The sequence below is a fragment of the Terrapene carolina genome, unplaced genomic scaffold (assembly GCF_002925995.2).
Source record: "Terrapene carolina triunguis isolate 2854851 unplaced genomic scaffold, T_m_triunguis-2.0 Scaffold33392, whole genome shotgun sequence".
NCBI classification, from domain to species: Eukaryota; Metazoa; Chordata; order Testudines; family Emydidae; genus Terrapene; species Terrapene triunguis.
The window spans coordinates 1,983,902-1,999,798 of record NW_020697743.1 but is presented as its reverse complement, the minus strand read 5'-3'; the positions used below and the strand labels follow the sequence as shown (position 1 = coordinate 1,999,798).

General features: G+C 40.5%; 1 protein-coding gene across 1 annotated transcript in view; it reads left to right on the top strand.

The window, feature by feature from the left end:
- LOC113409451 (dynein heavy chain 6, axonemal-like) overlaps positions 1 to 15,897 on the top strand; it is a 184,948-nt gene that overhangs the window by 39,197 nt on the left and 129,854 nt on the right. The window contains exons 21-30 of the mRNA XM_026663373.1: positions 2,335 to 2,431; positions 2,674 to 2,869; positions 3,479 to 3,643; positions 4,854 to 4,967; positions 6,212 to 6,337; positions 6,439 to 6,594; positions 7,381 to 7,542; positions 9,365 to 9,502; positions 13,622 to 13,789; positions 14,774 to 14,922. Of these exons, the coding sequence (XP_026519158.1) occupies positions 2,335 to 2,431; positions 2,674 to 2,869; positions 3,479 to 3,643; positions 4,854 to 4,967; positions 6,212 to 6,337; positions 6,439 to 6,594; positions 7,381 to 7,542; positions 9,365 to 9,502; positions 13,622 to 13,789; positions 14,774 to 14,922 (1,471 nt within the window). The remainder of the gene's footprint in view (positions 1 to 2,334; positions 2,432 to 2,673; positions 2,870 to 3,478; positions 3,644 to 4,853; positions 4,968 to 6,211; positions 6,338 to 6,438; positions 6,595 to 7,380; positions 7,543 to 9,364; positions 9,503 to 13,621; positions 13,790 to 14,773; positions 14,923 to 15,897) is intronic.

Genomic DNA, 15,897 nt, shown 5'->3' with positions numbered 1-15,897 from the left:
TATTATCCCAATCAATGTATAAACCATTGTAGGTGATGTTAATCCTTATTCCGCACTTGCTAGCCTAACACTTATGTCTGTTAGTAGGATGAAAAATACCTGTACTGCTCCACCCCAAGGCCACTCCCCCTGCAGCGTAAAGGAATAAGACAATTGTGTCCTGTTTACTATGTACTGCATTTAATTGCAATATGTTGTCAATCAACTTTGTTTAATATATATTCAAAATGTAACTTGCTATAGCTCATTTGCTCTCTTTATGCATTCTCTCCCTACTTTCACTCTGCTTTCTCTTCTCTTCCCACTCATAATATATATCTTCCATTATTGTTTTCAGTATCCTGTGTCCTTTTTACTTTCTCTCCTTGCAACCGTTCTCTATATTATGTTCTCTACCTATTCCCCTATATTTTGTGTCTTTCTATCAATCAGTTTCCCTCACTGTCATCAAGTGGCCTTTCCACCTCCCAACCACACCCTGATGGCTTCAAGAAAGCTCTGCACACAGCCCATTGCCTCAGTTTCCCCTTTCAGAGGGCTCCTTAAATAAACTCCATACAGGCTTTTTTGTCCAATAATGCTCCTGCATCCAAGGGCATGGCTACACTTGCAGATGTAGAGCACTTTGAGTTAAACCAGCCTTCGGAGAGCGAAAATTGTCCATGCATGCAGACCTAACCCTCCTCGCCCCAAGAGCCTGCACCGAATAACTTCCTTCCCAAAATAAAAGCCGCTTACTGGGCACGTCCTCTGGTGTTTGTCCTTCCCCAAGCACCGGCCACCGCGACTGGCTACCTTCCTCCTGGCTTGAGAACAGCTCCTGGCTGCATGCATCTAGAGATGCTGGGGTGTCTTCCTCCTCCTCAGCACCCTCACTCCCGCTTTCCTCCTCCTCCTCCTGCCTTGTTGAACTGGGCTCTGAAGTGTCCATGGTGGTACTCGGAGTGGAGGTGGGGTCGCCCCCCAGTATTGCGTCCAGCTCTTTTTAGAAACGGCAGGTCGTGGGGGCAGCACTGGAGTGCCTGTTTGCCTTGCAGGCTTTGCGGTAGGCATTCCGCAGCTCCTTCACTTTAACCCTGCACTGCAGTGCACCTCTTTCCATCATGTCCCTTGATATCTGCCTGAAGGTATCGTAATTCCTACGGCTGGAGCGCAGCTGGGACTGGACAGCTTCCTCCCCCCAAACACTGATGAGGTCCAGCACCTCGCCATTGCTCCTTGTCGCAAGCCACCCCGTTACACTCATCTTTCCATCTCTCCCCTGCTTCACTAACCTGACTTGTAAAGTCTTCCTTAAGGGCTTGATCCTGCAAATGCACACAGGAGTGAAGTGCACAGTGGGAGAAATCATTACCATTCTGATTATGAACTATTTAAAACTCACTTTGAATGGTGTCAATGACTTCAGAAGGTGCAGGGCAATGGAAAATCAGACTCAAGGTTTTCCATGTTAAGCATTAAGATCTAGGTACTAAGTGGCACCGGACACTAACTCTTTCATTTGCCAGGGTAGGAGAGTTCATTTTGGATTACAGTAAAATTTGCAGCAGCCAAAACATTCCGCTTTCTGCTGCTGCATTCCTGCAGAATCCACTTTTGTTTGTAGAATGTTAGGACCTTTTTACTGGTTTTTAGACTTCTTTGGTTGTTTGAATCACTTTCTGTCCATTGACATTTTTCATAGTCTACACAATGTACAATATTTTAAGAAACAAAATGGACACTTGCTGGATTTTATGAAATATTTTCCTGCACAAGGCATCCAAGCCACAGGCAGGGGATCTCTCGTATTCACCACTGAGTACTGCTCGATCTTGGCTTTTTCCAGGGTGGCACAGAAGGATGGGGGGGCAAGGCGCGCTGGAGCCATAAAATGGTGCACATCCCTGTGCCTGGGCAGCTCATAGCCACTGTTACAGCCCAGTGGTTGGAGTAGCGGCCAAGGAGCAGCTGGGGGCTGTCAAGTGCCCTGACTGTGTTGTGAAGGATGAGTTCTTTCACCTATAACCCTGGGGCAGGATCCTCTGTTTGTTTACTCAGGCTTCATGTGAGGGATAGGAGTTTTGCCCATGTAGCATTAAATTGAAATGAGTTCAGTGGGTGAAGCAGTAATTGAATATGTGCCCCGGTTTCATAGGTGAATTCTTTGCAAGCCCTAAAATGTGCATTGAAATTATTAACACGTAACAATATGTAGTTTTATCTGGTGAGAGGGTTTCAGCCATAGCTTATAAAAAGCGGAGTTTTTCCTTGCACTTTTAATCACAGTATTTCTCTTTTGTTTTTTTATTCTCACTACACTGTTTTCTCAAGTAATCTTTTTTCTCTTCATAGGCCTCTTAGAGACTTTTCAGAATAACAATGGGCTACTTGATCAAATTCAAAAATGCCTAGAGGCTTATTTGGAGTCCAAGCGAGTTATCTTTCCCAGGTTAGTAAAAGTCATTGCAAACAATCCGTGCAATCTGATGATTGACATCAATAGAAGGCATATATTTGATTTAATGTTATACTGTCTGCTACTAATACAAATGGCAAGAATCTTTAGTTATACTATAAAATTCTTCCAAATTTTACTATTTTTAGCTATTTTGAGAATTTTTTTTTTTTTTTTTTTTTTTTAATTTTTGTGTCAAATATTTTGCATCTAAAGTTCTTTTGTTTATCAAACAGGTTTTACTTTTTATCAAACGATGAACTCCTGGAAATCTTGGCCCAGACTCGCAATCCTCAAGCAGTTCAGCCTCATTTAAGAAAATGCTTTGATTCAATTTCTAAACTAGAGTTTGCCATGATGGCTCCATCTGAGGGAGAAGAAAAGGTTTTTACTAATGATATTTTAGCAATGTTGTCACCCGAGGGAGAGAGGGTAAGTAAATATTTTGATTACTCTTTTAATCTGTTTCCAGTAAATATATATTTTCCATATATACAGTACGTGAAAGTAAAAAGTTAGAAACACAACTGTTATATATGAATAAAATACAGAATAGGCCAGATCCATCACTGCATTACTCCAGGTTTATAAGGCTAGAGCTCCTTAGATTTCAGTGGCATTACACTGGCATAAAAATGATAGAATCACAGGACTGGAAGGGACCTCGAGAGCTCATCTAGTCCCATCCCCTGCACTCATGGCAGGACTAAGTATTATCTAGACCATCCCTGACAGGGGTTTGTCTAACCTGCTCCTAAAAATCTCCAGTGATGGAGATTTCACAACCTCCCTAGGCAACTCATTCCAGTGCTTAACCATCCTGACAGTTAGGAAGTTTTTCCTAATGTCCAACCTAAACCTCCCTTGCTGCAATTTAAGCCCATTGCTTCTTGTCCTATGGAGTAGTACACTGGTGAATCAGGCTTAGTATTTTTTTGCTGTGCCATCAATGATCCTAGAAAACACCTACAGTATCAAGGTATGAGCGTATCAACTCAGAGGAAATAGTACCTCCATGGTTAACACAGCTTTTGATTGTAGGTTGGCTTAGGGAAAGGACTTAAGGCCAGAGGAAATGTAGAAGACTGGCTTAGTAAAGTAGAAGAAGCCATGTTCTCTTCTCTTAGACGCCTGACTAAAGCTGCTATTGTTGATTATCAAACCAGAGTGAGAATGGAATGGGTTGTTGCTGGACACCCATCTCAGGTAAGCCACACTAATTTTTGTGTGATCTTTCTTGCCTACTGTGATAGAATACACCCCTGTGTTCACACTTGAAGACATGGTAAAATGTGTCTGGCAGCTTTATGCCTAAAGTTATAAGTTTCCCTGTATGACATTAAAAACCCATGTTCAGAGTCACGTAGCACCAAACTCGTCAAACATACTTGTCTTGAAAAAGGAGAATATGCTTGTCTTAATTTGGGTTTAAGCAATAAACAGAGTCATCAAGGGAGAAAATAAGGAAAGCGCGCACAGGTGAAAAAGCCATGCAGGGAACATCCTCCCTCTAGCAGACTGCCTGTCCCTTGGTTCTCACTGGAAATGATTTTCAAAGAGGGACTAAAAAACTATAAAAAGGAGGGGCAAACACTCCCAAGACACCCTTTTCTGTCTCCCTGCCCACCTCATTCTCTGCACCTGAGAAGACAAAGAAAACAGCCATTGGACTCTGTGGGAGGGGTCCTGACTCCATGAGTTTTGTCAGTATTGCTACTAGAAGCATGTGGTGAGAAACGTTGTTTGAATCTAATATAGTTCGTTAAATTAGGCACTAGAAAGTGTTTTATCTTTATTTTCTTGTAACCATTTTTTATTTTTATGCCTCTTTATTTCTACTTACTTAAAATCTCTTTATAGTTAATAAACTTGTTTTATTATTTTGTCTAATCCAGTGTGTTTAAGTTAAAGTGTCTGGGCAACTCTAAAGTAATAAGCAGCTGTGTATTTCTTCCCTTAAAGGAATAATGGACTTAATATATTTGGGGTGTCCTTGGGGAAAATCCAGGACTGGGAGCATGTTGGGGTCACCCTGCAGTATAAAAGCCAGAGCATAACCCTAGTTGCACACAGACACTCAGGGTGTGGCTTACATGCTGGACGGTTGTTTGTGGGAGCTACTTCAGCAAGGCATTGTAAGGCACCCAAGGTTACAGGGCAGGGATGGCACAGCCCTCCATTGGTCTGCATAGCACCCTGGTATGTCACACCTATCCACTTACTTTGGCCTTGATCCTGCAAACATCTAAACATATGCTTAGTTTTAAGCCCATGAGTTGTCCAATTTAAGCCCATGCATGCTTGCAGGGTCACGGCCTTGCTTATTTATGTGACCCCATCATTATTGTATCTGAGTTCCTACTCTGCCAACTTCTCTAAGACGTATCGATGGTATTTTTATGTTTCCTTTCTACAGGTTGTCCTGACTGTTTCCCAGCTCATGTGGTGCCGTGATCTGACTCAGTGCTTAGAAGGAGAAGATCATGATCACTTACAAGCTTTAAGTGACTTTGAAAAAATAAATGTTGATGTGAGTTTGTATGTGGGGTTTTGGCATCAAATGAATTTAACGTTTTGTTTGCCATGCTTGAAAATTAGTTTTTAATTAATTTTGAAAAAGAAAGTAAAATTCTGCTAAGTGGCTGGGTCTGTGTATCCAGTCCCATTGTGAACCAGCTGATGTTCACGTGCCTGAGCCACCTTTGGGCGTACTCCATCAGGGAAATAGTCGTCTTAAGGACAAGTATAGAGATTGTGGCTTCAGCTGAAATCGGTAGGGCTTGCTGCATGGAATTTTGTTCATATGTTCACAAGTCACTGTTTGCTCGACATGACATCAAGAGCAGATGCTGGTTTTAGAAATGCTGTGCTGCAGTCACTGTTAAACTTGCCAGGTTCCTCAGGCCACTATCTCGGGAGGTCAGTACTAACTAGCATCCTGCAATAGAGCTTCACAGAAGCAAGATCATGAAGGAGAATCTTGCAAACAGTAACTTGTTCTCCAACTGCATTGCCTCCATCAAGCCTCACTGACCCTTCATCCTTAACTCTGCTTTGGAGCCCATCTCCAAACAAGGCTTCTGGAGGCAGAAGAACTGAGGGATGGCTTGAGGGGCTGGGTATTTATACCCTGCTTCTATGGAATGATGGCTTTGAGGGAATTGTGAGTGCTCATCTCTGCCAACATTGCTCAAAATGGTCTTTTGGCCATGTGACTGGGGCTCAGAGTCTGATTCTGGTGAGCTATGCATAGGGCTTTTTCTGTGAGGGTTAGCCAGAGTGGGTAGAGGTTTCAGTGTGTAGTGGTCAAATGCTAAGTGCCAATACTTTCAAGTTGGTGTTTGATAATATTTGGCTCCCCAATGGAGCTGATATTTGGGAAATACAGTAGTCAGCTTCCATGTCACCAGGCTGTTTGATTTTCTGTAATCTCTTAAATGATTTTATATACTTCAGTTGGTTTAGAGCTGCTAAGTTTATATATATATATTTTCTTATCTGTGTTGAGAACCGTTTGAAAGCAGTCAAAAATGGGAAGAAATGAATGCAAGCTTTATTTTAATGACCCTCAGATGTAAAACAACTATATTCTAAAGAACCACAATATCTCCAGAAATGTGCAATTTTATTTCTTAAACTTTCACAGCTTAGTTAGAGATGTATCCTGGAGCTGTGCTAATTTGTACCTGCTGAAGACCTGACCACCTATTTTAAAGTTCTGATATTTTCAGTGCAGTGAGAAAATACTTTAACACTTTATTTATTCATTTATAGAGGTTAAATGCACTGGCTGGATTAGTCCGTGGTATTCTTCCAAAATTACACAGAAATATTATAACAGCGTTGATAACTATTGATGTACATGCAAGAGATATCGTCAGTGAACTTGTGGCAGAAAAGGTAAAGCAACTGTTTATGCCAAAATAATGGATATTTTTGTACAAAATGCTAACTGCTTTGAATCACATTATTCAAAAATGCATTGTGTATTATCTCTGTAGGTGGACACTGTTGACAATTTTGAATGGCAAAGACAACTACGTTATTATTGGGATCTTGATCTGGATAACTGTGTTGCTAGGATGGCTTTATCCCAGTATACTTATGGCTATGAATACCTAGGAGCATGTCCAAGATTGGTGATAACCCCACTGACTGTATGTATTTACTTATACTCTTTATCATTATTTAGATAGAGGTTTGTTGCGTTAGAAGTATTAGGAGTGAATAACCCGTAGATAGGTAGTTGGTATTTAGAAATCTTTTAGTATGGGATTGACGTGTAGCACTGTACAAAACAGGGGCTTATACTCCTTCATAGTGTTACCTTTTTGCAGCAAAATAAAACTAAAGTGCCCTGGAAGAAAACAGCCTGTTACTATTACCAGTTACACCTTTGGTGAAAGGACTCAAGATGTTCACGTATACCTATGCAGAGATGTCTAATTCAGCCAATATTCAACACATCTGGGCATTTTCTATTACATGGAAAATTCAGGAATATTTGTGGACAGGCTTTGTACTGAGTTTTTGGCTGCAGTGAACCATCCAAATTGGCATATTGGAAAATCAGGCTCCTGTGCAATAAGGAATGTAATAACATTGGGCAATGGGGGTTTTACCAGAATGAGGACTTCAGAATTTAGCCCACTGTATGCTAATATACTGAGCTACACTTTTTAATGGTGTATTTTGGACAGTTTGTGCTGATTTAAATACATTAGAGCAGAGCTTCAGCTGGCGTAAATTGTCACAGCTCCATGGGGAGCTCCAAGTAAGGATCTGCTCCATACTATTTGCTATCACCTTATACGTAGAGTATTTGTAAATATGTCAGCAGGCTTATGAAGTGTTTAAAACAAATCAGAAAAAGTGAAAAGTAGCAGAAGCTTTGGAAAATACCTACTCTTCCATATGTAACAATACCGTATGAATCTCATCAGGATCGCTGCTACCTTTGCCTTATGGGAGCTTTGCAGCTTGACCTAGGTGGAGCTCCTGCTGGACCTGCTGGAACTGGTAAAACAGAGACTACTAAAGACCTTGCCAAAGCACTTGCCATCCAGTGTGTTGTGTTTAACTGCTCTGATGGTTTGGATTACAAGGTATGAGAAGTAAATGTATTAATATGAGCAATCTCAATGCAGTCAGTGGGATTGCACAGACAAAACTCAATGCTCCATTTGTCCCTGTGAAGTTACTTGTCTACAGTCACATGGAAATGAACGGTAGAGCTGAGAGTAGAATCCAGGGCTCTTGGGTTTGTAGTCATGTATCTTAACCACAAAGCCAGTCTTCCTTTTGTTTAGCTCTACTACAGTATAAATAGGATCAATGTGCCCAGCCTTTATAGAATCTCTCCATAGAAATGGCGCTGTAATCTTGCCCTACCACAGAATTAGCTCTTTGCACTATGACAAAGGAGAGGGGAGGGTGATGAAAAGAAAAAAAAAGAAATTGCAGACATGTTAAAATTAACAAAAAAATCTTAATTATCATTAGGAAAGAGTGAGGCAGTCAGGGAAGTTTTTAAGAAATTAGAGCTATATAGATAAATATAAAATAGGTTCCCCTTCTCCATCAGGAAGAAAAGCATTGGCCGCAAGCATTTTGGATGTTTAAAAAGGCAGGTTTGGGGAAGATGTGTCCATAATAACAAGTTTCCCTATCCTTTTGAACTGCATTTAAAAATCTTATCTTGGGCTAGATTCTCTGTTTTGCCAAGATGCGTTCAGTTTGTAGGGGCTGGTGGTATCAAACTGCCCCAGCCCTGGTCCTGACATAAACCTGTTCTAACATGACAGCTGCCTATGGTTCCCTAAGGGACCATTCACTAGCTGACACTTGCCATAGGGTGTCCACTCCATCCCCTCCCGATCCGTTTGCCTTAGCACACCCACTGCCTCCCTTCACCAGCCCCCTGTGCCAGGTTGACTAGGCTGGTGTAGGAGCTGGCTCCACCAGCTTGACACCACTGTGGAATGCCTTTCTGCCTGGGAAATGCTCAGCAGTGGCCAGATCATGTTCCCTTGTACCAACTGAGCAGTGTAAAGGGAAATCTGGGCACTTTTACTGAGAATTTTGTATGTCAGCATTTAACTTCTCAATTCTGAGCTGATTGGATCGTACTAATTTTATAAGAAAACAGTGTAGAATAGAGTTCAGGGAAGGTTTTGGATTTCACAAATCATGTGACATCTTTTTAGAGAACATGGACTTTTTTCATACTATTAATTGTAATAAAGATATTTTTCTAAGAAAGCGTTTTAATATACAGCATGTGTCAATAAAATAAATTTTAAGAGATTCTATTTTTTTCCCCATGGGTGTATAATTCTCCTGTGGTCAGATCTGGTGCAGATACTCTCTGATGTCAGTTTCCCCTTGACATTTATTTCTACTTCCAAGGCCCATTTTTCTTTTTCTTTTCTATTTAAAGGATTGAGAACCTCTGTTTTAGGGCCTCTTTTCTCTCTCTCTCTCTCTCTCTCTCTCTGCTCCTTAATTGTCTTTATTTTTTTTTAGTTTGAAATTAGCCCACAAGATGAAAGTATCTTGAAGTGCTTTACAGCATAAAGCTGATCAGAAGCAAGTATGCATAAAAATATGGCTTACAAGTTGATTGGAATCATTCTGGGGTTTTTACTATAAACATTCTATTCTGCGCCTTGTGCGTATGCAGCTTTAATTACAGAATAACATGCTGTTTATTCCCAGGACCCCTGCCTCATTCAGTGGTCTGGATGCATGTTCCAGGATGGGGGGCCCTACAGTGCTGTATAAATAAGCCAGTTTTTCTTTCTTCCACAAAGTGACATTTCTTCTTCCTCTCCATTTCTCTCAAACTGGACTAACTAGCTTCATAGCTTTTGAAGAACTTGAGACATGTCAGTGCAGTGTTAAGCTATGACTGTGCTGTGATTTCAGATGATGGGACGATTCTTCAGTGGTTTGGCCCAGTCTGGAGCATGGTGCTGCTTTGATGAATTTAACCGAATTGATATTGAAGTTCTGTCTGTGATTGCTCAGCAGCTGATTACTATTAGGAATGCTAAAGCTGCAAAGGTAATATCTTTTTTTATTAGATATTAAAACACACGTAGTGTTTGATGTACATTTTTAATGAATGTCATGCTTGTGAAGAGATCTAGACTGACAACACTGAGATCTTAGATCCTTTATTTAAGCACAGTAGAGGTACAGCACGGACTGCAGCAATGCAAGCTTCTCCAAAAATGTGCCATAACCCTGACCTAGCGAGGTCACTTGTAAGGGTCCGAGGGTAGTTGAGTCTCTATTCTCCACATCCATTCAGTCCTTATCCTTTATTATGAGATTTCCAGCAAGGGTGCTAAACAATGACAGCTATGGATGGGCCTGATCCAGCAAAGACTTGCTACTGTGCATGTGACGGGTTGGATCACAGAAACCCCCTTTGGGACTGCCACCTGATGTGCTTTGACTACCTCTGAGTCTGTTTTCTCTGCCAGCTTAGGACTTCAGTGCCCTGCCTAGATTGAGCCAGACACACTTGCCTGCTACAAACCCAGACCCAGGTCTGAACCACGTCCCCCAACAGCTGCAGGCTTAACTGAAAACAGCTTAAGAAGTGTTCCTGTCTCCAACACCCAGATGCCCAGCTCCCAATGGGGTCCAAACCCCAAATAAATCCGTTTTACCCTGTATAAAGCTTATACAGGGTAAACTCATAAATTGTTCACCCTCTATAACACTGATAGAGAGCTATGCACAGTTGGTTGCCCCCCCAGGTATTAATGCATACTCTGGGTTAATTAATAAGTAAAAAGTGATTTTATTAAATACAAAAAGTAGGATTTAAGTGGTTCCAAGTAATAACAGACAGAACAAAGTGAATTACCAAGCAAAATAAAATAAAACATGCAAGTCTAAACCTAATAGAGTAAGAAAACATAATACAGATAAAATCTCACCCTCAGATGTTTCAATAAGCTTCTATCAAAGTCTGGACGCCTTCCTAGTCTGGGCACAATCCTTTCCCCTGGTACAGCCCTTGTTCCAGCACAGGTGGTAGCTACGGGATTTCTCATGATTGCAGCCCCTTTTGTTCTGTTCCACCCCCTTATATAGCTTTGCACAAGGCGGGAATCCTTTTTCCGTCTCTGGGTTCCCACCCCTCCTTCTAAATGAAAAAGCACCAGGTTAAAGATGGATTCCAGTTCAGGTGACATGATCACATGTCACTGTAAGACTTCATTACACACTTGCCAGCACAAAGGTATACAGGAAGACTTACAAGTAAAACAGAGCCATCTACAGTCAATTGTCCTGGTTGATGGGAGCCATCAAGATTCCAAACGACCATTAATGGCCCACACTTTGCATAATTACAATAGGCCCTCAGAGTTATAGTTCATATTTCTAGTTTCAGATACAAGAATGATACATACATACAAATAGGATGACCATACTCAGTAGATTATAAGCTTTGTAATGATACCTTACAAGAGACCTTTTGCATGAAGCATATTCCAGTTACATTATATTCGCACTCATTAACATATTTTCATAAAATCATATAGAGTGCAACGTCACAGTGCATATCTTTATTCTTGCACGTAGTCCCATTGAAGTCAGTGGGATTGCATGCTGGAGAAAAGGTACTCAATAGTCACTGTTTGTAGAATTGGGTCTGTGATGGCATGTTTCATGATGTTGAATTAAAATCACCAACTCATATGACAAGAGGAGTGGTCCTCCATTGTTAATTTTATTTAATGTTCAGATATTAAACTTTTAGATTCTTCAGATTCTTATTTTTCAGGAAAATGTAGTTAAATCTTTATTTTTTAGTGTTTAATAAAGTGGATTATTGTTCAAAAGCTTTTCCCAGCACAACTCTGTGGATGTTAATTAATTCTGACCTGTAACACTTATGCTATCTTCACTTAACTTCAGTGCCCACTAGAGACCATCAAATTAATTTCAGTTGAATTCTGTAAAACAAATCCATCTAATTTCTTGCCTAATTTAGCGTTTGTCAGTACTTTTCTTTCATGCACACTTTCTTAGTCACAGAATATTAAACATCCTTGCCTTCTGCCATTTTTAAGCTCCTCTCTAAAGAGTCTGATAAATTATTACTTACTTTTAATTCCATTCCTGAACATTCCAGTCTGTGGTCCCTCTGTGTGTCATCATACCAAATGAAGTATATGTCTGTACACAGCAACTCAGATAATGCCCGGCTCCATTCTGAATTATGTAAAAGTATTAGGGGAGTTGGATTTATTCACAGTAGAAAAGAATAGATCTTGAGGTGACCTTCCGTAAATGGAGATTTTGAAATTCCAGAAGAAATTAATAAAACTGGGAGAGAGAAATTGTTCACACTGGTGATGGATTCCAAAACTAGGAGTCTGCCTACACATTTGGAAACTTAGTCACAACTGTTGTTGAAAGATATAATTGCTAGTAACATATCTTACGTATCTACAGGGCTAAATCTTCTGGCTCAAACGAGAGCTGTGCACCCAGCATGATTTTATGTGTGGGGTGGGGCAGAGCATAGAGACCACAGCTTCACAGTGGCCCCCACAGCAGGCCTGCAGAGGAGAGAGTATGGGGAAGAGGCATGGGGAGGACTGTTGGTTTTCATCTACCTGAATCCATTGTTGTGACCCCACTGTGTAGGGGCTGCATAGCAGACCATGGATGGTATTGCAGCCCTGAAGCTGAAATCATGGATGTGAGGGGTCTTTGTGGCTGTCCTCACTGTTTAACTTCCCTACCTAGAGTTAAGGCAAAGGCCAGGTAAATGGGCTGTAGGTTTGGCCCATCGGGCTTTTCATTTAGAGAGATCACAAAGCACTTTCCTGTACATCTCCATAGATCCTGTCCTACACAGGAAACATCCAATGGAATTATAACTCCACTTTCCAGGAAGCAGGAAGATTAAAAATGATCCACCTCTGCCTCATCTCAGATCTCCTTTTTGAGGGATGGCTTTTATCTTTTATTCTTATTCAGCCTTCCTCCAAAGAGTGCAGATCTTCAGTTCCTAGGATCAGGTTCGCTATGCACTGAAGACTTTCAGAAACCTGATTTTGCAACAGGTGGTCCTGATTCAGATGGACAATCAGGTCCCCATATTCTAAAGCAACAAGCAGTGAGGCATCGTGCCCCCTATATCTTGGAATTCTTAGTGGAGAAGGAGGGGGGGCTCCATCTCACAAAATGTTCCTGCTCACCACTTACCTCGCAGCAGAGGACCAGAAATCTCACCAGACTGATCCAACCTCTTAAAAAACTCAGTGCCTCTGTCAGCGTTTTTAGTTGGTTAGATTAGTGTTAGAAATTTTAGCTTTGTTTATTTTATGTATGGAAGCTGTTTCTTTTATTCATTTGTATTAGTTCCAACACCTCAGTGTGGGCTCATGGATCCTACGATGGATCCAGAGGGGAAGAGGTGAGGATTTAAGAGATGTGCCTCTTGCTCTGCTGAATTCCCCACTTCAGATGCCCATAGGAGGTGTCTGGCTTAGCTGGGGGAAGAACATGCTCCTTCATGGTACATGATCAGCAGCAACTTCACCCCAGGAGCTCTCAAGGAGCATCAGAGCCAGCTTCAAGCTTTTCTAGTTCAGGCGGCTCTGGGGCCAAACCCTCTGGTTCCATAACTGCTGGTTTGGTGAGAACTGAGAGGCCTGCATTGGTCATTAGCCCCTCAGGAAATAAAAAGCAGCCTCAGATCCCACTGAAGGTACCGTCCTCTGCGTCTGAACGGAAAACAAAGCCTCCAATACTGAAGGATCCTAAACCAGCAAATCCTAATTCTAGACATGGTGGAACCTCAGAGGTGTCTTCCTCTGCTAGCAGAGCCAACTGTTGTGGAAAAGCCCTGCTTTATAACCAGAAATGCCACAAAGCTGTCTGCTGTGCTCATCAGGATTTCATATTTATTTCTGTTTGTTTCACATTTAAAACCGGGTGTGAAGCCAGTAGTTTCATTTGGTTTTTCAAAAGCTCAGAAAGAAAAATGCATTATCCAAGTGTATTCATACTCAGATATAAATGCAAACCACAATTCACTGTCTGTAATCTGTCTTTTAAAAAAAGCCCTAATTTTTAAAAAAGAATGTGTGATTTTATTTTTTGTAGAAATTTAGTATAAAGTATATTGACATTTCACTTTCTTTTAAACAGCTCTCTCGATTTATGTTTGAGGGACGTGAAATAAAGTTGGTTATGACCTGTGTGGCATTCATCACAATGAATCCTGGCTATGCTGGACGAACAGAGCTACCTGACAATCTAAAAGCTCTCTTCAGACCCTTTGCAATGATGGTTCCAAATTATGCCTTGATTGCTGAGGTACCTGTAAATATAGGGAATGTCATATGGCCTGTGTGATTATCTAGTCTGACATTCTGCAAACCAATGATCCCTTTTGTCCTTAATCTATTAATCTATAATATATACAATAAACATGTTGCAAGTGTTTATTTGAGGGCAATATTACCGTTTAATAGTAATGAACCACAATATTATCATGAGTGTCTATTCTCTATCTCCCTGGAGTCTTCTCAAATATGCCATTAATGAAGTTATGCTTGTGCATAGATCTCTTTGTAAACCATTTCCTGGAAAATTGGAGTTTCTTCATAAATACACTTAGTTAATCCCGCACAGCATTACTCTGTTTGGACATGAAATATATTATGTCTGATGTCACTCAGAAATACACCTCTACCCCGATATAACGCTGTCCTCGGGAGCCAAAAAATTTTACCACGTTATAGGTGAAACCGCGTTATATCGAACTTGCTTTGATCCGCCGGAGTGCGCAGCCCCGCCCCCCTGGAGTGCTGCTTTACCACGTTACATCCGAATTCGTATTATATCGGGTCGCGTTATATCGGGATAGAGGTATATAAGTCCATAATTTAAAATATTTGCTATACTTTATTACATACTTTTGATCCTTTAGGGCTAGACTGTGCAACCCTTCCCTGCACTGGTGAGTATTTACTCACACAAGTATTCCCATTAAAGTAAATGGATCTATTAGTAAATTCTCACCAATGCAAGGCTTGTAGATCTAGCCCTTAATATTTTCCCAAAGTAAATTGATTTAATGCTTTATTTCCTGTAGACAGAAGAAGATTGCATACCTGAGAGTGTTTGTAGAAAAATATAGTTAAAATAAATTAACGCAAAATATATTATCTCTGATACATATATTAATATGCATACATACAGTGCCAGTTGAAGACAATGTGAGAGCAGCACTGAGTCCCTAGAAATAAAAATTTCCAGTATTTAATAAAAACTGTAGCCATCTCTTGTTTACGTTAGGTGATTCTGTATTCTGAAGGATTTGAATCTAGTAAAATTCTTGCAAGGAAGATGACTCAAATGTACAAACTTTGTAGCGAGCAGCTTTCTCAACAAGATCATTATGACTTTGGAATGAGAGCAGTCAAATCTGTATTAGTCATGGCTGGGTAAGTATCCTCGTACTGTATGAGCTATAACATTAGTATGAATATAATTTTATATACTTAGAAATATTAACAGTTTTATGTTTTAAATCATGTTTGTGTTAAGAAATATTCCTTCTGTAATTACAACTATTGTAAATGAAATGTGGATGATCACTGCATGATTTTTACATAATACATTTATACAACTAAAGAATTGGGTTTGTTTAGTTTGGAAAAGAGAAGACTGAGAGGGGACATGATAGCAGTTTTCAGGTATTTAAAAGGGTGTCATAAGGAGGAGGGAGAAAACTTGTTCACCTTAGCCTCTAAGGATAGAACAAGAAGCAATGGGTTTAAACTGCAGCAAGGGAGGTCTAGGTTGGACATTAGGAAAAAGTTCCTAACTGTCAGGGTGGTTAAACACTGAAATAAATTGCCTAGGGAGGTTGTGGAATCTCCAGCATTGGAGATTTTTAAAAGCAGGTTGGACAAACACCTGTCAGGGATGGTCTAGACAGTATTTGGTCCTGCCATGTGGGCAGGGGATTGGACTCGATGACCTCTCGAGGTCCCTTCCAGTCCTAGAATCTATGAGTAGTGTAATACGTGAAAATAGAAAAATTACCTGGTTATAGGGACAATGTAGCCTGGGAGCATAAGACAGTATATGTATTATTGCATACATTCTGACTATCTTTATCAGAAATATCTGAAAATGGCTTATTAAACATATGAATTTCAAAAGCTCTACACTTTTTCTACATTCTAAAAGGAAGACACATTTAGAGGTCCAAAAAAACCCCAAACCCCCAGACCAAACCCTATTAGTTACCTCCTGAAGATAAGTAACGAGCTTGCATGGAACTCGCTGTAGTCTTTCTGGATACACTTATTTCTGTTGGTGATGTGATTGGCTAACATTGTTTCCAGACTCCAGTATTACTGAATTCTGAGGAATAAATAATAGAAACATGGTGAGTAGTCAAAAGTTGGAGT